Here is a 22,423-nt window from a genome sequence, read left to right as displayed (position 1 = left end):
AAAAGATATGGACAAAACTAGAGCTTGTGTGAATCAGGCTTTGATCGGTAGCCAGATCTTCCAAAAGAAATACAGGGAATTGCAAAATAAATTAAAGTTGCTGTAAGAAAATGAAGTCTGTATAATGAATATATGGATAGTTGGTGGTTTTTAGATAAATCTACATAATAAATCAAACAATTTGCTAATAAACCCACAAGTAAAGGCAGTAATCCAAACAGACAGCTATTTAATAACTCAATGAATAAAAATACAAAATCTTGAAACAAGATCTGATGGATAAATCACCAAAAGTGTAAGGATGATAAATGCTGCTGAAATGCAAAATGTTCCATAACACGTGGGCATTTTGTCACATCCCATCAGAAGATTTCATTATGTTTCCCCAAATGTAATCTCAAGAACACCAGGCATCTATCAACGAGGGGATGGTTTGTTGGACGGCTCCGGTGCTGAAAAGTCTGAGGCTCTGGAAACAGTCACAAGTCCCTTTTGTTAAACTTCAGAAGTGCTGCTGAAATCCATATGCCTATTGTACTATATTGCTTTATTTTCTATGTCCGGCAGGAATTTCTAACCCCCAATGGCATTTCTTGGTTAATAATGACTAGATTTCTGTTCTTCCTCCACTGATTCTCTTACTTGTCTCTGTACAAGTTGATGTTGCCACGCTTGAAAGCTGTGGAGCGGTAAGGCGCCAAATCTGTGGACTCCTCCCTGAGCTGAGCTGGCTGGGGGGTCCCTAATGTGGCCAACGCCCCCAGCCGCAGGAGCTCTGGTGCAGGGGATGGCTCACTTACCTGCCCACAGGTGATGGAGGCAGGGAGCGAGCGCCGCTGCAGGATGCCAGACCAGGCACGGGGCCAGGAAGCCTGCACCTGACCCGGGTCCGTTCCAGGAGCTGCGACCAGCCCAGGTAAGCCAAGGCTGCAGGGAGCCTCCTCCAGTTTCTTTCTTGGGCTCTTCATCTTTTTTTTTTTTTTTCAAAATTTTTTTTTTAAGATTTATTTATTTATTTATTTGACAGAGAGAGACACAGCGAGAGAGGGAACACAAGCAAGAGGGAGTGGGAGAGGGAGAAGCAGCCTCCCCACTGAGCAGGGAACCCGATGTGGGGCTCGATCCCAGGACCCTGGGATCATGACCTGAGCCGAAGGCAGACGCTTAACGACTGAGCCACCCAGGCGCTCCTCTTGGGCTCTTCATCGTGATCCATCTCTCCATGAGCTGGTCTACTTGTTCAAGTAACTTTTACCAGAGAATCTGGATATTTCTGAGCTTTGCATATCTTATAATTGAATCACTATTCTCTTTTTCATGTTTATCATATCTCTAACCAGCTTTATTTTCCTGTCCAATGTTGTCTACATTTGGGAAGTTTTCTGGTTTGTTCTCTCATCACTGATTAAATTCCATTAGTGAGTATCTTTAAGACATTGGCAAATTCACAGGAGGCAACTTCATTTCTGATTCCTGTTCCTTCCTGAAGGTCTGGCAGAAAATTTATTCTTAGGTATCCTGGGCCTTCTGCATCCTGGGGTCATGCTGTGGATCTTACAGTGTCAAGAGTGGGAGAAGACTCTTCAAGCAGCCCGTCTCTGCAGCTTTCACGCCCAGGTGCTCTGAAGCTGCTTTTCTTTCCTGGGGCTTGGAGTGGGGGAGGGCGGGTAGGGGGAGGCAGTCTGCTCTGGGTTCACTGTTCTTGGAAGCCATTCTGCCTCTAACCAAATACCCTCTCCCTTTCTGGGACTGGGTTCTTGAAGACAAAGCTGGGAAGAAAGGGCATTAAGCATAACGTCAGCTACCTACTTGAATGAGGTGAAGGCAAAGGGGGAAATATAGGGAGGAAAAAACCTATAAAATAATATTTTGAAACATTAAGTAGCCCTATGGAAATTCTGTGATTCCTTCTACCAAAGCAGATTTCCATGTGACTCCTGAAATTTTTATTTCACTGCCTTTCTTTCTTACCTCCCACAGATCCCTTTTCTTCTAGACTTGTCTGCCTCTCATCTCTTTCAATTTTCATCTTGGCATGACTTCTCTTTGCACTTTCTGCTCCTTTTTTTTTTTTTCCCCAAAATTCACGTCTTCTTTACATCTTTTGAATAGGCTACAATATTTGTCCTACATTTTCTTCTGGCTTCTGAAGAGAGAAGTTTTCTTTGCCATCATGTTTCCTCTTTGTTTTTCTATTTATTCCTTTTTAACCCAAAGGTGACTTCTAAGACTCAGGTTTGCCAAAAGAAGCCTGCAGCTTGTCATTGGCACCTGTTACAGTTTGAATTATGTCCCTCTCCCCATCAAATTCATATGGTAAAGATGCAACCCCCAGGACCTCAGAATGTGACTTTATTTAGGAACAGGGTTGCTGCAGATGTAATTAGTTAAATTAAGGTGAGGTCAGTAAGCAACAGAGATGAACCTGGAGGATCTGATGCTAAGTGAAATAAGCCAGACACAGAAAGGAAAAACTGTGTGACCTCACTTATATGTGGAAATTTAAAAAGTCAAATACACAGAAGCTGAGATTTGAACAGTGGTCACCAGAGACAAGGAGGTGGGGGAAATGGGCAGATATTGGTCAAAGGGTACAAATCTGTAGTTCTGTAGAAGGAACAAATCTAGATATCTAATGTATAGCATGATGTAGTCAATAATACTGTATCGAATATCGGAAATTTGCCAACAGTAGACGTCAATTGCTCTCCCCACAGTGAAAGACTAAAATGGGAACTACGTGAGGAGATGGACATGTAGCTAGACTGCAGCAATCATTTCACTATGTATATGTCCAGGCAAACCTTGTGTTATTGTGCTTTTTTGCTCCATGGCGCTTCGCAGATACCACATTTTTTACAAATTGAAGGTTTGTGGCAACTCTGTGTCATCAGTTTTCCAAAGTTTGCTCAACTTTGTGTCTGCATCACACTTTGGTAATTCTTGCAATATTTCAAACTTTTTGATTATTATTGTATTTGTTACGGTGATCTGCCATCACTGATTACAACTTGCTGAAAGCTCAGATAGTGATTAGCATTTTTTAGCGATAAAATATTTTATTTTATTTTATTTTAATATTTAAAATATTTTAAAATTAAGGCATGCACATTAATTTTTTAGATAATACTATCACATACTTAATAGACTACAGTATAAACATAACTTTTATATGCACCGGAAAACCAAAAATTTAATTTGGCTAGCTTTATTGTGACATTTGCTTTATTGCAGTGGTCTGGGACCCAACCCGAAACATCTCTGAGGTGTACTTATATATCAATTACCATGTTAATACACCTTTTTAAAAAAGATTTTATTTATTTATTAGAGAGAGAGTGCATGCACATGAGAGAGCACAAGCGGGGTGGGGGGAGGGGCAGAGGGAGAAGGAGAAGCAGACTCCCCACTGAGCAGGGAGCCTGAAGTGGGGCTTGATCCTAGGATCCCAAGATCATGACCTGAGCCGAAGGTAGACGCTTAACCAGCTGAGCCACCCAGGCACCCCATCATGTTGCACACCTTAAATAGATACAATCTTTATTAGATGAGAAAATAGATGAGGTTATTAGGGGGGCCCTAATCCAGTAGGACTAGTGTCCTTATAAAAAGCGGAAATTTGGACACCGACACACACACACAAGGACACCATGTAAAGGTGAAGGCAGAGATCAGGATGGTGTTTCCATCTTCAGAGACTGGCAGCAAAGCCCCAGAAGGGAGGGGACAGGCATGGGACAGATTCTTCCTCACAGTCCTCAAGACTTCCCCCGAAGCCACATAAATCTATCTCAAACATAAAATTAACTTTGCTAATTTCACGTTTAAAACCTCCTCATTAATTAGAAGATGATAGGATCAAAGCCTCCCCGATTTGCCCTGCCTCCTTAGGCTCAAGTCTCTTCTCCTGCTTTGCCCCACCTTGCCTTTTATGGTCCAGAAATATCAAGAAGCTTTTATTTCTCCAAGCTTATTATGCTGTTCCTTCATGTCTTGGCTGTGCTGTCTCATCTGCCTGGCATGATAGTAGGGTAGGTGTTATCCTACTCACTCTTCAAGACTTGGATCCCATCTGCGCCTTCTTCAGGAAGCCTCCCAAATGGCCACGATCTGGGTCAGCTACCCTTCTTCTCTGCTCTCCAATCACCTGGGTACATCTCTAACACTGTACTTAGCATATTATATAGTAATCATGTATTAATGTGTCTGTCTGCTCCAACCTTAGCACAGTGCATGCAATGGATGCTCAATAAATGGAATCACATTCATTGCATAAACAAGCAGAATGGTAGAACAGCTCTGCCCAATGAATAGATACCTCAAATGCCAACCCCCTTCAGACCTTACCAAGAACTACTCAACAAGAGAGTTTAGCAAAGGATCTAAACGAAGAGGGAACACCTCAAAAGGGAAAGGCCCAGAAACATGGAGTAGAGCAAATGCTAAAGGAGAGCTTCTAAGTGAATTAAACTCCAAGAAAGTTATTTCATTATGGAATTCAGCTCTGCAAAGAGGCCGTCCGGGAGAATGATCAAAAGGTCATTCTACAGATCATAGGAAAATAATGCGGAGGAAGCTTTATTTTCTTATCTGTGAAATACGGACATTTTAAAACCAGTCACCTCTGTGTTCCCAAACAATCATTTTAACCACACAAGTAAAGTGTAGAAGAGAGAATGTTTATGGAAGTTTAAGCACACAAACATATTTGCACATGATCCAGAGTGCATCTACTCCAGATGTTTTCCCTCGTCTTCTTCCCTCCAGACCCAGCGCCCTGGGCACCTCAGGTGTGGGCGACGCTGGGGAGGTTCTCCATCGCCCACCCCCCTGGCATTTCACACACCAGACTCAAACAACAAAGTGAAACTAGTTCAAGGGTGTCATTTCTTTACTTTGCCCTGCTCCGTCATGCCGTGGATGACATAAAATCCGTCTTTTCTTTGGTGTCAGGGCTGTGTCTTTCCCAGACATCTTGCCACACAGGAGCTGCAGTGGGCTTATTCATAGTCAGGCCAAGAAGCCCTCTTGGCACATCTCTGACTTCCGTGCAGTGTTGGAAACACGCAAACCCAAGCAACAACCAGAGACCTCACAAAGCACGCTTCCAAGGTAACCTCAGTTAGTCTTTGCTCCTTCCCCCGGTGTCCCTGTCGCATTCACACTAAGGCTGCAATCCGTGACCTTTCGCCAAGTCCTCTCTGCCAGGCAGAACGCACCACTCTGAAATTTCCATTTGTCTGGGAGATTGGGAGGAGGGATGGGGGAGGGAGAGGGTCCTGGAACAGGGCGGTGACCTCTAACCCAGCAACCGGGGCCTCATCTGAAGAAAGCCCAGGAGCCCCGACACACCGACACACCGAGAGCCTCAAGGCTGACTCAGCTGGCTTGACCCCATTTCACCTTCCTGCCACCTCTGGCTGTCCTCAGTCAAGAGATCTGTGTCCCAGTCCTGCTTCTCCTACGTAAGAGCTGCATCCCAGGGTGGCTCACAGAATCAGGAACTCAAGATCTCAGAGTGTGGAGGGACTTTTCACATCTTTCAGTAAAACCTTTAGTTTGATGCTTTGGTTCCCTACAACAACCTGCAAAATGCTCATGCAAACTGTATTAATAAAATGTAATTGTAGTGAACATTTATTATGCCTTTTCTAGGTGCCACTAGTAGTTATTGTGCTAAGATCTTACTAGTATTACTTAATTATATCCTCATAATATCACTATAAGTGTAATTATGATTACCATCCCCATTTTACACACAGGAAAACAAGTGTAAAGAGATTAAATAAATTGCCTGAGGTCACATAGATAGCAAATGGCAGATTCAAATCCAGGTCCTTTTGACAATAAGTTTGATGCTCTGAATTGATCTTATGCCAAACTACTTAAAACCCAATACCTGGAGTGATGAGAACTCTTACCCAAAATAGCAGCACCTTCTACCTCTGATCACATCGACTTGTAGAGTATTTTTTACACTTACCTAAAATCTGTTCATCTGCACTTTCCATGCCTCAGCGTTAATGCTTTCCCTTAATTGTGTACAGAACAAATCCCACCTGCCCACTGCATATGCCTTCAAGTATCTGAGGACAGGAGTGTCCTGTTCTCGAGGTCACCTCTTCCTCTTCATTCTCTGGTCCCTCCACTGGGCCTCAATTCCTGTAAATCACATTTTTCTAAATCTCGTAGATCACCTTCCCTACCTCTTCCACCAGCTTCCGCTGAAGACGAAATAAAGTGATTTTAGGGGCCCCTGGGTGGTGCCTGGGTGGCAGCCGGTTAAGCATCTGCCTTCGGCTCAGGTCATGATCTCGGGGTCCTGGGATCAAGCCCCTTGTCCGGCCCCCTGCTCAGTGGGGACTCTGCTTCTCCCTCTGCCCCTCCCCCCTCTTGTGCTCTCTCTCTCTCACTCTCTCTCTCAAATAAAATCTTTAAAAAAAAAGAAAGTGATTTTTAAAAGTAGAAGTGTTGCAATGTTTATTCTTTTCTTTGTAAATCCCCTTGTAATGTATACAAACCAAATAAAGAATAAATACTTCATGTGACTTTTTGGAAACTTTTTCTATGACTTATTAAGAAAATATCTGAGTATACCTAACCATTCTACTCCTTCAAAGCATAGGAAAATATCGTGTCATAAATATGTTGGGAAGGCGGTTTGGGTATCATATAGTGACAGAGGGTTTGGGGGTCAGACAGGCCCTAAGTGTACCATTCAGTGGTTACAGGATCGAAGTTTCTCAACTGCTCTGAGCCTCTGAGTTTCCTCACCCGTGAAGTGGGATAAGAGCAGTACTTTTTTTCAAAGGGCTATCATGCGAGGACTTAAGTGTGTTAAATTTTGTGAAGTGCTTAGAACAGCATCTAGCACTTGTTACATGCTCCATAAGTATTTGGTAAGTGCATGAAGTGGGTCCATCTTTCATAGGCTTATGACAGTTATGTACACCTGGTGCTAAACACAAAGAGTGATCCATTAAGAATAACCTAATGACTCAGGAAGATTCATTGTAAAAGTGAAGAATTTGAGTTCAGAGAAGTACTTTGTCCATGCTCACTCAGCTAGTAAGTATCCTGGATAGAATTGGAACGTGGGCCTCTTTCTCTTGCTTACGGTGCTATGCCACCGTGGAATGAAAACGGAGTATTTTCTCCCTTAACACCCAGCTTGATAGTCTCTGTCTTTGGGCTGGGCTGGACCAAGAAAACCCCTTCCGGTCCTCTCCCTACTTTCCCAATTCCTAAGGGCAGTCTCTTTCCATTTACATATCAAGGCATACAGGTATATATGCATGCATCATTAATACGCACAAGTCTTCAGACAAACCCAGATATGCATATCTGGATCCCAACTGATGTAGGTACTCCCAGTAATTTGCTATTATAAATATCAAGCTGTAATAAGCATCATCCTATATATGACTTTTTCACCTTCTGGCTAATTATTTTAGGGCAGATATCCAGAAGTAGAATTATTAGATCAAAGGATATGGACGTTATCTTTGCTCAGTGCATACTGCCAAACTGTTTTCCAAAAAAATTATGCGAATTTATAATGCCATCATTAATATAGTATTGATATTATAATTATTATATTTTTCACATTCACAATTTGTAATTAAAATAGTCATTTATGTATATTATAAATTAAGTTTATGATATTAAAATGTATATGTAAATGTTATTATAATTATAATTTTGGTAGAGACAAGGTGTTAATTAGGTAAAAAAGGTACATTACTTTATTAATGATATGAAATATATCCCCTCTATTTTTATAATTTGTATTTCTTCTTTTATAAATTGTCTCTTCTGTCATTTGCACAGTTATCTATACAACTACACCACGGTATTTCCTACTGGTGGTTAGTGAGAGAATTGTGGGAAAGTGTAGAACATTTCAAATGCACAACATTATCCTTTTTTATTTAATATGGAGACATTTTGTTCAGTGATTCCTGACTGACCACCCTTTGAGCAAGTACAGTTGTAAATGTTGCTCTGCATTTTCAAAGAGGAAACAGGAATTTTTAGTGCATTAGAAACTTGCTGCCACTCCTTAGCTACGTCCTAGAAGATCTGTTACCCTTGCTCACATTGACCTATTCTTCACCTCTTCTTCTTTGTGCCAGAAGAGCAGTCTGACCCTTTGGGGACGCCACCCTCCACCCTACTGTTCTCTCCAACCTGAGGCAAACTTTCTCCTACTTCCCCGGGCCTCTCAGAAAGGGTGAGGTAGCCTGCTCCTTGGAATCCAGAATCATTTTCAGTCTTGAGCTCCTGTGGCCCTCTCATGAGGGTCTCCTCATGTGAAGCCTTTGACTTCTGCTTCTTCTTTGACCCTTAGTATTGGCATTGTGTCTGGCACATCTCGGGTGCTCAGTCACCATTGAACTGAACCGATACTGTCTCCTGCAGAGGTCTTGAATTGACCATGCTTATTAATATCCCAGAGGCTCAGGCTGTCCTTCTTCCTTATGGTCTCAAATAAGTCAGCCTCTTTATCCCACCACAGGTCCCCTCTTTCTACCTGTTCTCACCTTTCCTATTCTAATGGGTCTTTTCCTCATATTTTCTTCCCTTCTAATGGCTTTCGTTTCACCCACTCCTCTGGTTTACCATATCCTGCCTTTGAAACGTGCAAACATGTGCCTCATGGAAGCAAAGCAACTTTCAGTTTACCCTGCTTCTCCTTCAAAAATGTACCGTATAGTACGAATCCAAAATTTGTAGTCCAAATCTAAAAATTCTATACCCACCCACCACCTCCAACCCTTCATCAGGAAGGTAGTGCTGGAGGAAAGGGTGAAGAGCCACCCCCAGCTTCTCAAAAAAGTAAAGACGGTGTTCCCACTTAAAACAGCCACCATTCCATTATATCTCACAATTTCATGGGTCAAATATTTGGGTAGTGCTCAGCTGAATGATTCTTCTGTCCTTCTGACACGGTCAGAGATGACTCGGTGGTATCTAGTGGGCGGGTGAGTTTATCTGCAGAATCCAAGATAGCTGCATTCTCATGTCTGGCGCCTTGGTGGGGAGGGCTGGAAGTGTCTACATGGGGCCTCTCCAGTGTGAGAGCCTTGGAGGAGTTGTATTTCTTACGTGGTGGCCCAGGGCTCCAAGTGTTCCAAGTGACTAAGAAGCTGAAAGGACTTTTATGATCTAGCCTCAGAAACTACAGAGCATCAGTTCTGTCTTATTCTGTTGGTCAAAGCATTCACAAGCCTGCCCAGATGCAAGGGGAAGGGACATGGACCCTCACCTTTTAATGGGGGGAATTTGTGATTATGCTTTAAAACCACTATAGATGGAACACTGTGAACGATTCACGTTAGGATTAGGTTGTGGGTTGGGGACTAACCAGTTGATAGCAGCTGTTCTCTAGAGTTAGTAGGAAAAATGCCCCCGCCCCCTTTACATCTACTCACACTATACCCAACATTCTCAATCTCTGCTTAGCCATCAGCCTCAACCTCATGACTCCACCACAGTGCACTCTCTAAGATGACCAATAGTCTTAGAGCCAAACCCTACAGGCTTTTCTTCATTTTTGTCCTCTTTTGACATTTCTTCTAAACTTGATGCTAGTCAAGACCCCACCCTTCCTTAAATTATATTCTCAAATACCATGGTTCCATGACTGGATACACTATAATTTTACCTTTGACAAGGCCATTCTTCCCAGACCATAACTCTGGGTACCCCTACATTTTGGCCCATGACCCTTTTCCTAGTCCTATTGTTCTCAGTCCCGTTTAAAGTGTACCCTCTTAAAAAATAATTAAAAATAAAGTGTACCCCCTTTCATCACATCCGTATTGCTGACTCCCAAATACCTCCCAGCTCTGATTTCTTGCTCTTTTAGCATGTTATATGTAGTTTCCTGTGGTAGCTTTTTACCTATGATAAACATCCTTCTCTTCAAATAATTCCAAGACTCTAAAAGCTGATTTCAACTTTGTGCCCCTAAAATCACCTCTCCTTACCGTCTCACGACAATCAGCTGTCACCGAGCCTACTACCCATGTTCTTAAACTCAGTTATCTCTGAAAAATCTTTGACTCTGTATCCAATCATTCATAAGGCTGTACTGTCTACTATATTAAATATGACATTTATGTGAGAGCACTTTACAATCTGTAAAGTACTGTCCATGCATGAGGTGATAACACGAATCCACACTCGGAACAGACTTTCAAGGTCATCCCTCAAGCTGGCCTCGTTGGGCTTCTACAGTCTCATCTTCTACCAACTTCTTACCCTGGCTCTCTCCTGCCCCATCATCCGGTGTCTCAGGCAGGCCAACAGAACACATTCCCATATATTCGCCCTGCTTCCCCCAAACCTCTGCCTTCATACGTGCCACTCACTTGCCTCAATTGCTCTTTATTTCAACAGGTGTTTGCAGAGGAGGAAACCCACTGTCTTCTCCTCTCTGTTTCTCCAGAGCCCATCCTACCTTTACGATTTTGACTTCCTCGACATCCCTCAAGCATGCCTCCCTTGGAAGTCGCCTAGGAATGGCTTCTTGAACAGTTGCACAGTACACACAACCTGTTCTCACAGAGTATTTGGGGATTATTCTCTAGGGGGTTTGTACCTCATTTTCCCCTGCTCTTGAACCAAGAGAATAAATGAACGCTCACAATAAATCTCTGCACAAGGACAGAAGTAGGAAAAGCTCCTCCTTCCACAATAAAACATACTTTGCAATCTTTAATGTATCCCTATAGGTAAATTAGCAGCATATTTCACACCTGGGGATGTCTCTAGACACACATTTTACTCAGAAGGAAGCAAAAAGTGGCAGTAAAGATGACTTACCCAGGGAAGGGAAGCAGCAGAGCTGCACCTGCAGCCAAGGGACCTGCCAATGTCCTTTCCACTGCACTCTCCTAAGAAAAGAATGAGGAGCAACTTACATCTCACTTTACAGAGCACTTTAGCAATTTACTCTTTGCTTTCTAGTATGTCAATGATCTCATCTGACATCCTCTTACAAAAGTGTTTAAAAGAAACACCTTATTTCTTTTAAAAGTTCTGAGTGTTCTTGGTTTCTGTCCGGGAATTTTCCGGCCTGGATTTGGCGGTTGGAAAGAAGAAAGGAGGATGAGAAGTTAATAGGAGAGGAAAGGAAGCTGAGAAGATGCCTGCAAGGTTCCCGGAGAGTCCGAGGAATAAAAGGGGCGCCACATTCTCTCTTGGGAGAGCTCCAGCTCGGCAGGACCTTTTACCAGGATCCCCGAGATCGCGCTTGTTTAGGAACCCGCCCCCCCCCCCGCCTCCACCCCATCCGAGGACACGCAGCCAGGCGCCGGGTGGGGGTGGGGGGGCTGCCGCGGTGCGCCCTCCCCGGGACACGCGGGCGCAGACCGCCAGGTGCGCGGGGAGCGGCTCCCCAGGCGCGCAGCGAGCCTGCGGGTGGCAGGGAGCGGGCGCCCCAGGGCACGCCCGCGCCAGCTCCCACGCCCGGCTCCGCCGAGAGCTGGCGAGCCCGGGAGCGGCCGGCTATATAAGTCACCCGGCGCGGGCAGGGCGCACGGGCGCCGCCAGCCTGCGCCCCTGGGTCCTCCTGGCACTAGGGCGCGAAGGCGGGAGGCGCGGCCCGGCTCGGCCCCTCTGCTGCGCTCCGCCTGCAGCCACGGCCGGCGCACCGCCTCCCGCGAAGTCAGGGAGCCGCTTTACTGTCCCGGCGGGACAGGAGCGGAAAGGCAGGGAGAAATTCCGCCCTGTGGGCGCCCGCTCGTCGCTTCGCTCTTTGCGCGAAGATGGCGGCCCGACAGCCTCGGACGTGCCCCCGACGATGCCGGTCAAGATCTTCTCTGCTGGCGTGGCGGCCTGTGTGGCGGATGTGATCACCTTCCCGCTGGACACGGCCAAAGTTCGGCTCCAGGTGGCGAGCGAGATGAGGATGGGGAGGTGTCTCAGGGCAGAGAGGGGACACCTATTCCGTGAGCCCTTTTGATGACGGCTTTGGTTTAACCAACTCCTCGGGTAGGGCGGGTGGCCACCTTAACGGTGTGGGCTGGTCACAGAACTGGATGCAGGGGGGCGGGAAACTGGCACTTCTCCGAGATTAACGGAAGAACCACTAGAAGCCACGGAAGATACGTTGGCCGTGACTACTGCGGAAGCCCCCAAAGTTAGGGTGCACTAAATGTTCTAAGAGCTAAGACTATCAGCGTCTCCCAAGTTTGCAAGTCAGGTTCTTTGACTTCCTTAATTTGGTGGGGGCACCTTCCCATCTGCTGCTTAGGGGTTCTGGAGGATTTATACAGGGAGGGTGGGAATGTTCAAAATTCGCATTGTAGCTAATCTCTCTTCATATATATAGCTAGAGAGATACAGAGATATAGAGGAGATGTTGCTGAGAAGGGAAAACGAACTGAAAATAGGAAAACGGTGGGAAAAATCTTGGCTTGAGGTTTCTCCACAGAGAACAGACAGCCTGTTGCCAGTCTTTGTTTTTTCCTCACCAGGTAGGAACTCCTTACTCAATTTTTACGTCCCTCTGACTTGCACCTTTCTCATTTCCAGATCCAAGGTGAATGCCACACCTCCAGAGCCATTAGGTATAAAGGTGTCCTGGATACAGTCACCACTCTGGCAAAAACTGAAGGGCCAATGAAACTCTATAGTGGGCTGCCTGCTGGTCTCCAGAGACAAATAAGCTTTGCCTCTCTTAGGATCGGCCTCTACGACACCGTCCTGGAGTTCTTCAGCACAGGGAAAGAAAGTAAGCAATGAGCATTCCTGGGAGGGGCAGACAGCCAGAGACATGCCCTGGGCCCAGCTCTGTTCAAGCAATGTTATGTGCAGGGGTGGTCTTCATAACAAATTGGCAAGCAGACAGCCAATATTAGCTTGGTACTCACTGTTCATAGAAAGAAAAGGAAATGTGCAAAATCAATTTTTCAGATGCAGATTTATACTTATAAAAATCACCTGGTCAGTCGTGGAAGCTTTGGGCCTAATTTGGATATCCATCTGGAGAAGATGGATGGGCTGCAGAAAAATGTTTAACTCAAAGTTCTGCAAACGGTCAAAGAGGATGACCTTCCCCGATAGAGGAGGACCATTCTTTGGTCAATGGTATAGGAGTAGCTGCACTCCCCTGCTAGAACTCCCAAACAAGCTCTCAAGTCCATTTGTAGGAAAATGTAGGGTAGTCAGGCTTCTAAGACTCCAGACACATCCAAATGAGGTGCTGCATGTGGCAGTCTGTTTTGCTTTAAAAAAAAAAAAAAGTGACCTTAGGATTACATAACTTTATGGGACAAGTTATAAATATTAGTTATACAAACATATAATGAGTTTATTCTATACAGTTTCAAAGTAAAGTCTAGATGCTTTGAGATCCATACTGCATTGTCCTATTTGTAGATGTAGCAAGAGAAGAATCACAAAAGACATAAAGCTGTCCATTCTGGTAGTTTCCTTCACAGTTGACTGTTCTACCCAATTGTTGAGTACTTTAGATACTAAATTAATAGGACATATTTTGGCAGTACTCTATGTTATGCCTATTCCTCACATTTCATTAGCTTTATTGAGCTGCCATGTGCCAGAAACTGCTGGATGCGTAGATTATGGATATCTGTCTAGGCAAGAGCTATGAGCTGTGAATAGGTCAATAGGTGAGGATGTGCTGTGACACATGCTCTGTTAGAAGTAATGACAGGACGTTGGGCACATGGAAGAGGAATATTTTACCTAGCCTTGGGGGCATGGTCGGGCAAGATTTTCCTGAAGAACTGATGTCTGAATCAAATCTTGAAAGACCAATAGGCGTAGTAAGGTGAAGTGGTGAGGAAAGGCCTTCCAAGTAGAGCGAAGGTCATGTACAAAGGCTCAGAGAGGAGTGGCAAGAACACACAGGGCAGAGAGGGAGGACTAGGAGGGAGAGGTGAAGCCAAGGCAGGAAGGAGCCAGATCACAAAGGACCTTGCAGACTATGCTAAGAAGTTTAGATTTTGTCCTTACAGTGATGGGAAGTCATTGAAAAATGTTAAGCAGGAAAGTGGCCTAAACAACTTATATTTTTGAAAGATCACTTTGGCAGCAGTAGCTAGAGGATATATAGAAAAAGGGTAAGAAGGGGGTAAGTTGGAAAGTAAGAAACGATCAGGGTAGGCTACAACAATGGCAGCAGGGAAGAGAGATCAGAAAGATTTAGGAAGTGTAGCTGCCTGGACTTCGAAGGCAGCTGGTGTAAGGGAAAGGCTGGGATGGAGGATGGCCTCTGAGGTTCTGGCTAAAGGTACCATTCACAGAGGGAAGGAATATGGAAACTGTCTTAGGGGGAAGGTAAGACATGCATATGAAGATGTGTCAACAAGTAGCATCCAGTCAACACGTGAGCTTAGGAGAAATGTCTGGGATAGACTCCAGGGAGTTGCAGGAGGAACCATCAGTTGGGTCAAACAGAGCAGAGAGATCTAGTGTGAAAAGGACAAAACATGATGGATGTGCCTAACAGCAGGAGCCCATGGGTCTCCTTCGCCAAAACATCAAAGGGGAGTACTGGAGATGGAAGCTGGATTGTGGAGGATTGAGGAGGAACTATGAGGAGACCCATGAGAAGTGAAGACAGAAAATGTAGCCTCTCCCTCAAAAGGCTTGACGGGGAAATGAGAAACGGACTGGAGGACAGGATGAGTGCATCAAAATAAGATTATAAATGTGGGCCCAAAGTGAAGGGAATTGTAATCATACTATCTTGCCAATTAAAAGATGGTTATCTATTGTACGCTCAGCTCCTGGACAAGTATGAGGAGAAAAGAGGACAATCATATGGTTATGAAAAGAACTTATGTACTTTCTATGTGCAGGACAGTATGTTATGTGCTATATTGATATTATTTTAACTCACACAATAACTCTATGAAATAGATATTGTTATTTCCATTTTACAGATTGGGAAACAGACAGACTGAGAAAGTCCTTGATGAGTAAATGTTCTTGGTCCATACGTCAATGATAGAAATGAGCCTGGGGGAGGAAGGCTCCAAGACTATGTATAGTTTATTAAATAATATCTGTCTTGAGTAATCTAAGTTTATTTTTCAAATTTTCAAATCAAAAATCACTTTCTTCACTTCTTTCTATTTTTGTTGCCTTTGTAATCTGTTGTAGCCTAATACCACTCAACATCCCATCTGGGGGCAGTTAATCCACTTGGGATTTTCCTAAGACCCCTAAGTCCAATAAATAACATTACCATCCATAAGAGGAAGGCTGAGCATCATTGGTGACTGGTACCTACTCCCAGTTGGAAAAAAACTGAAGAAGAGAGCTAGCTATAGGAAAGAACTAAGCACTGTTTAAATAGGCATTGTGTTTTCTTTGTCCTTGAAAGTCTTCATTTATTTATTTTTTAATTCTAGTCAACTTTGAAGTTTCTAGCCCTAAAGTGATTTAGTACATACTCAGTACATGATCATCACATGCACAAGCATTAGGGAAATAGAAAAGATATAAAGAGACAGTAATACTAACCACTAAAATTAAAAAAGACATATAGAGTTGCACTCTGGGTCTTGTTTTTTGTTTTTGTTTTTCATTTTTGCTTGATAAATATCTTTTCTCTCCGGATAGCAACAGCTAGTTTAGGAAGCAAGATCGCAGCTGGTCTGACGACTGGAGGAGTATTCATTGGGCAACCCACAGAGGTCGTGAAGGTCAGACTTCAAGCACAGAGCCATCTGTATGGTCTCAAACCTCGCTACACTGGGACTTACAATGCTTACAGAATCATAGCGACAACGGAAGGCCTGACAGGCCTTTGGAAAGGTAACTGACTTCAAGGTGAATCTGATAATTATTAAGACACATATATCCTGTTAGCACCTTATCATATAATGGAGCTATTATACATTTTCTTTTTTCTAGGGACTACTCCCAATCTGACAAGAAATGTCATCATCAATTGTACAGAGCTAGTTACATACGACCTAATGAAGGAGGCCCTTGTGAAAAAGAAACTCCTAGCAGGTAACTTCCTCCTAGATATGTAACCTGTGAGTCTGCACATTTACAACTTCATCCTGGAGGTTCTCTATCTGCATTGTACTGAATCCCTTAATCGTAACAGTTAAAAAAATTAAGTAATTTTGAACACTAGATAGAACTTTTAAGCAAACAAAACAAACCAAAAACAAAAACAAACCAAAACCCCAAAAGGCTAACTTTTAGAAGTTTTGCTGCAACCAATTTTTTTCTGCAACAAAGAGAAAGTGTAATTATATTCTTACATCAGCATTATTCTCATTTAATTATAATATATGGGACTTTGGTTAGCCTCTTATTCTTTATATAGCGTAACTCGGGAGGTGAGTCCATCCCACACTATAGCCAAATGTACTGGTTATGTAAGGAGCTCATCAGTGTTTTCATCCAAAAAGTAGCACCGTTGGATAGGTTCCTAAGATAGTCTAACAGGTTCTAGAGATATTGAAATTCTCCCTGGACAATGACTTTAATTCAATAAAAAAGTATTAGATGCCTATGTCTCAGGCATTATGCCATACCCTAAGGGCACAGAGCAGACTGACAGGTTATTTTATTTTATTTATTTATTTTTTAAGATTTTATTTATTTATTCATAAGAGACAGAGAGAGAGAGAGGCAGGCTCCCCGCTGAGCAGAGAGCCCGATGCGGGACTCGATCCCGGGACTCCAGGATCATGACCTGAGCCGAAGGCAGACGCTTAACCATCTGAGCCACCCAGGCGCCCATGACAGGTTATTTTTTTAATCACATCACTGTGCCATGTACTCTTTGTCATCTTTTTTGGTAAGGGTAAGTAAAACCTTCCTTATTATATTTTATTTATTTATATAAAGACATCCACGTTGGTCTCCTGATATCATCAGGTTTCCAAGGATCTGATAGATAACTAAAAACTAGAAGCTTCTTCCCAAAGTCTGCTGCTGACTTGTTTCATTGATCCATTTTAGACGACTTACCCTGCCACTTCGTGTCAGCTCTTATTGCTGGATTTTGCACAACAGTCCTGTCCTCGCCAGTGGATGTGGTAAAAACCCGATTTGTTAATTCTCCACCAGGACAGTACACGAATGTGCCCAACTGTGCCATGACAATGCTCACTAAGGAAGGACCGTTGGCTTTTTTCAAAGGGTAGGATATGGTCTTCCCTGTCTATAATGCTGTGTTCAGGCCATCTGTGTGCTTTGGGATGCTTTCTTGTCTAAATAGTTGACCAGCCTTAGTCTTTGCCGTATGCTTAGTGTCTATTTTTCTTTGCCATAACGATCTCCAATTCGCTAATTCCACTGGGCCAGAAAATGGAAAACTGATATTAAAATTTTCTCAGCCTTGATCAGAGGCTCACTTAAATTCAGTGACCTTTCCCTTGGTCCCAATCTATTGGGAATGTGGACAGGATTTTGCCTGATCAGGGCTAGAGAACTATATAACGTGGAGGGAAAGCATAATAAAGGGCTATAAGAAAACAAGATGTGATTTTCACTATTCAAATAATTTTTTTAATTTTAAGTTTTTATTTTAATTTGTTAGTGCTATATTAGTTTCAGGTGTACAATATAGTGAGTCAACACTTCCATACATCACCCAGTGCTCATCACAAGTGTACTCCTTAATCCGCATCAACCATTTAACCCATTCCCCTGCCCCCCTCCCCTCTGGTAACCATCAGTTTATTCTCTATAGTTAAGAGTCTGTTTCTTGATTTGTCTCTCTCTCTTATTATTTCCCTTTGCTTGTTTTTTAAATTCCACATATGAGTCAAATTATACAGTATTTGTCTTCTCTGACTGACTCACTTCATTTAGCATTATACTCTCTAGCTCCATCTGCATCATTGCAAATGGCAAGATTTCATTCTTTTTTATGGCTAAATAATATTCCAGTGTGTGTGTGTGTGTGTGTGTCTTCATCAATCAATGGACACTTGGCTGTTTCCATATCTTGGCTATTGTAAATAATGCTGCTATAAACATAGGGGTGCGTGTATCCTTTTGAGTTAGTGTTCTTGTATTCTTTGGGTAAATATCCAGTAGTGTGATTGCTGAAATTTTCACTATTTTAACTTGATGGACTCAGATTTTTTGACTGCATTAAAGTAAAACTAGAGACAAATCATTGCCACTGACCTAGAAAAGTCAAGCAGAAAATGATGTGGTTTGGATAATTTTTACACTCACCTTGAAACTAGTATGGTGTAGTAGATCACATTTCCCATTAAGCAGTATTACACTGGATACTACCTTCCTAAGAAAATACAGTATGAACTAATGTATGGATACACTCTATAAGGGTTAAACTAGTGATAATATAGCAACTTCTATAACCATTTACAACTGTAAGGCAATGCCTCAGACTATAAAATAAGCATAAATGCACCATACACATATACACAAGGTTTTCAATTCACCATAATCAGCACTAATGATACATTAATACAAATGAAATATATTATAAAATTAATTTAGAATGGATATCTCAGTTATTAACCATTAACCATTTAACAATATTTTTATTTTTTTCAAACTTGAAACCTTTTGGGGATATATGCTGCAACAAGGATGAACACTGAAAACATTATGCTGAATCAAATGGGCCAGACACAGGACAAATATTGTATGATTTCACCTATGTGAGGTATCTAGAGTAGTCAGATTCAGAGACAGAGGTGGAATGGTGATTACCAGAGGCTGAGGGGAGGTGGGGGGGTAGGGAATTATTGGTTTGATTTTTTTTTTAGATTTTATTCATTTATTAGAAAGAGTGTGAGAGCACGAGTGGGGGGTGGGGGGAAGGGCAGACAGAGAGGGAGAAGCAGACTCCCCATGCTGAGCAGGAAGCCCGACACCGGGCTTGATCCCAGGACCCCGAGATCATGACTGACCCAAAGGCAGATGCTTAACTGACTGAGCCACCCAGGTGCCCGGGAATTACTGTTTAATAGGTAGAGTTTCCAGTTAGGGATGACCAAAAGGTTCTGGAGATGGGTAGTGGTGATGGTTGCTCACAATGTGAATGTACTTTATGCTACTGAATTATACACTTAGAATGGTTAAAATGGTAAACTTATGAACATTGTACCACAATTAAAATACACACCCCCCCCACCAGGAGTCAGGAGAAGTATGTTGAGACCTTAAAAACAACAACAACAACAACAACAAAACAAAACAACCCCCCCCTGCAAAAACCTTCGGGGCATGATTTTTATAGGCCAGATCTCTTTTAAAAACTCTATCCAAGGCAGATTTAACTGATGACATCTTTTTCTCCCGAATGTCTCATTGCTGCAAACAGGCATTCAAAATCAATCATTTGGTCTGCACAGTTTGACAGCATAACAAACAAAACAAAACAAAACAAAAACAAACCATCCAAAACCCAAAAACCAAAAAGAAAAAAATGCCCTTAGTTCCTTGACACTCTTAGGCTGAGAATTGCCAAGATCTGGACAGCACTAATTTCTTCACTTTGGAAAATGGTCCACTTACTCATCGCTTTTTCTTTGCTTTCTCTTCCTCCTCTTTCTTTTCTTTTCTTTTTAAAAGATTTTATTTATTTATTTGGGAGAGAGAGAGAGAGCATGAGAGAGGGGAGGTCAGAGGGAGAAGCAGACTCCCTGCCGAGCAGGGAGCCCGATGCGGGACTCGATCCAGGGACTCCAGGATCATGACCTGAGCCGAAGGCAGTCACCCAACCAACTGAGCCACCCAGGTGCCCTCTCCTCCTCCTCTTTCAACAGTTTCCTACCTCCCATTCAGAAAGCAGAGCGAAAGAAAGCAAAAATTTCCCCGCTCCTCAAAAAAGGCGAGTTATTGGGAAATGCCCTTTCAGAAAGGACACATGCTTTGGTGCGGTGGGAATGAAGGCCGTTTATGTATTTGGATAGACGTGATCATCTGGGTTTTGTTGTTCTGAAGCAGTATTAGACAGCTAGATGAAACATTATCTTAGGCATCGCTGGCAAGGTGAGGAATAGGTACTTTTAAGTGCCTAAATTTACGTGAGAAGAGTGTGCGATGAGAAGCAGAAGCTGTTTGTGTGATAATAGCTTTTTTTAAAATATATTTTTTAAAGATTTTATTTATTTGACACAGAGAGATAGCAAGAGAGAGAGAAAGAGCACAAGCAAGGAGAGTGGCAGGCAGAGGGAGAAGCAGGCTTCTTGCATGAGCAGGGAGCCCGACTCGGGGCTCGATCCCAGGACTCTGGAATCATGACCTGAGCTGAAGGCAGCGGTTTAACCAACTGAGCCACCCAGGTGCCCCTGTGTGATAATAGCTTTAAGAATTCTAACAAACTAGGGACGCCTGGGCGGCTCAGTCGGTCAGGTGTCTGCCTTCGGTTCAGGTCATGATCCCAGGGTGCTGGGATCGAGTCCCGCATCGGGCTCCTTGCTCAGTGGGGAGCCTGCTTCCCCCTCTGCCTGCCACAACCTCTTCTTGTGTGCTCGCTCTCTCTCTCATTCTCTCTGACAAAAAAAAAAAAGAATTCTAACAAACTCAAGAGAATGGTGACATGCCCTTTTCTAGATTTGTACCTTCCTTCTTGCGACTTGGATCCTGGAACGTCATTATGTTTGTGTGCTTCGAACAGCTGAAACGAGAACTGATGAAGTCAGGGCAGACCGTGAACTGTGCCACATAATCACCTTCAGGAAAAAGTGGTGACATACCAGTGGGAATCTTTGCTGACCGGGTAACTCAAACACGAAAACAAAACACCTATTCCCTTTATTTCACCCTAAGCAGATAAAGGAATTCTGATACAGAGTTTTGGACTTTTTAAAGAAAAGTTAATATTTATTTCTTGTGACTTTTATTCTCTGTGTTTTTGGAAGGAGAAAGCAAAATGCTCAGTACGCAGTCTGGCACATGCAATGTGCAAATAAATAAGTGACTGTATTTGATTGGCTCTTTTGAGAAGGTGGGAGTCTCGCGATTGAACATGAAGAAATTTAACATGCTTTAATTATAGTTCAAGTTGACAGGAGAGGAAAACTGAGTGGTGCATTTTATGTTTATAAACACTTAAACATGAACAGTTACCAAGGAAAATGCTATTTCCATTTAATGTATTAACCCAGTGGTCAGTTAATATATCCAGTAAAGTACTGCTAATACCTCTGAAAGTTTGCCATTTTGGATCCATCTCTGAATGTAAAACTTGCAGTTCACCTAGATTACAAAACTGCCCAATAGCAAGTGAAGGTCTTTAGAATCAATAGGCATAAATTTACTTTAAATGTAATTGGTACAGATTTTTAATTTGGGGAGTCTATATTTTATGGCACTTATAACAACTTCTAAGACACTATAATCATTATTAGAATCGTGATATCTACCCCAGAATTCCAGAATTTTTGAGCCAGAAGGTACCTTCGGTTAGACAGAAGGACAGTCTGAGATTCCTAGGGAGATAGAAACCAGTCTTCATGGCACCTTTCCAGCCAAGCTAAATTCATCCTTAACACCTGCAGTAACCTTTTTCTCGTGTTACAAGCCGAGTGCAGAAGAAATAGGGAAAGAATAAACAAGAGAGTAAAAAAAGAGGTATAAGACAAAGCCCAGGCTTGTTTTAAGCCAAAACCAAAGAATGGCGGAAGGGCCAGGAAGCCCACAGGCTGTCAGGCAGCATTCTATTCGTTTTCATCAGCTCCACATTCTACTACTGTTGTGTTTTCTTCCCCTTGACTTTATGAGGTTCCCCCGGTGCTTATTTCCCCTGCTGTTACCTGTAAAATGGTCTTGTAGCAGATGTCTGCGATCTCCCTCACCTGTCACTTTGATCGCACCATCCGGCGCATGCGGGCCTGACTTCCGGTCGTCACGTCAGCATCTCTGTAGGGTCTTCCGGCCGTCAGAGCCATCTTTGTGCGCCTGCGCGTGGCACGATGGATGAACAGCGAGCACAACACACCCCGGGAGCGGCCCTTGCCCAGTAACTGATGGGAGTTTTTATATAAATAGTCCCCTCACCCTCACCCAGGGACTCAAAATCCTGTTACACAGTATTATTTTGCTTAATACAAAACCCTTTATGGGATGACTTCAATTCCCTCACTCCCTTACCAGTGTTTCCTGGGATCACCTCCCAAATGAATGACAAATCCTTATCTTAAGGTCTGATTCTGGGGGAATCCAAACTACAACAGACCACAACCTTAGAATAGCATGTTTCTGTCAAGAATACGGAAGAAAACATAGAAGTTCGTTTCTTTGCTGTCAGGCAGTAGGCGGTAGTGACAAGATGCTCCCCCTTCATCAAACCTTATAGTCAGGCTTCTCTGAGCTGCCTTTTTCTACTAAATCCTTCTTAGGCATGTCTACAAGGGCGCAATTTAACAAGAATCGGGCTAAGAATCCCTCACCCTTGATAAATGATCAAAAATTCCTCCTCTACCCTTGATAT

General features: G+C 43.1%; 1 protein-coding gene across 1 annotated transcript; it reads left to right on the top strand.

The window, feature by feature from the left end:
• Nucleotides 1-11,152: 11,152 nt before the first annotated feature.
• UCP1 (uncoupling protein 1) lies at nt 11,153-21,943 on the top strand. Its single transcript, XM_045881734.2, has 6 exons — nt 11,153-11,899; nt 12,544-12,742; nt 15,604-15,798; nt 15,898-15,999; nt 16,966-17,146; nt 20,545-21,943. The coding sequence occupies exons 1-6, from the start codon at nt 11,153-11,155 to the stop codon at nt 20,657-20,659; spliced, it is 1,539 nt and encodes a 512-aa protein (XP_045737690.2). The 3' UTR covers nt 20,660-21,943.
• Nucleotides 21,944-22,423: the final 480 nt, after the last annotated feature.

Source organism: Mirounga angustirostris, unplaced genomic scaffold (genome assembly GCF_029215605.1).
Source record: "Mirounga angustirostris isolate CCGP_5_RB_7025 unplaced genomic scaffold, mMirAng1.0.hap1 SCAF_2, whole genome shotgun sequence".
NCBI classification, from domain to species: Eukaryota; Metazoa; Chordata; class Mammalia; order Carnivora; family Phocidae; genus Mirounga; species Mirounga angustirostris.
Note: the sequence above shows the minus strand (reverse complement) of the source record. Positions and strands in the feature narration are given on the sequence as shown.

Coding starts and splice junctions, on each gene's coding strand:
- UCP1 (XM_045881734.2), top strand. CDS start 11,153: ATGCCTGCAAGGTTCCCGGAGAGTCCGAGGAATAAAAGGGGCGCCACA. Junction 12,743..15,603: donor CTTCAGCACAGGGAAAGAAA/GTAAGCAATGAG, acceptor CTCTCCGGATAG/CAACAGCTAGTTTAGGAAGC. Junction 16,000..16,965: donor GAAAAAGAAACTCCTAGCAG/GTAACTTCCTCC, acceptor GATCCATTTTAG/ACGACTTACCCTGCCACTTC.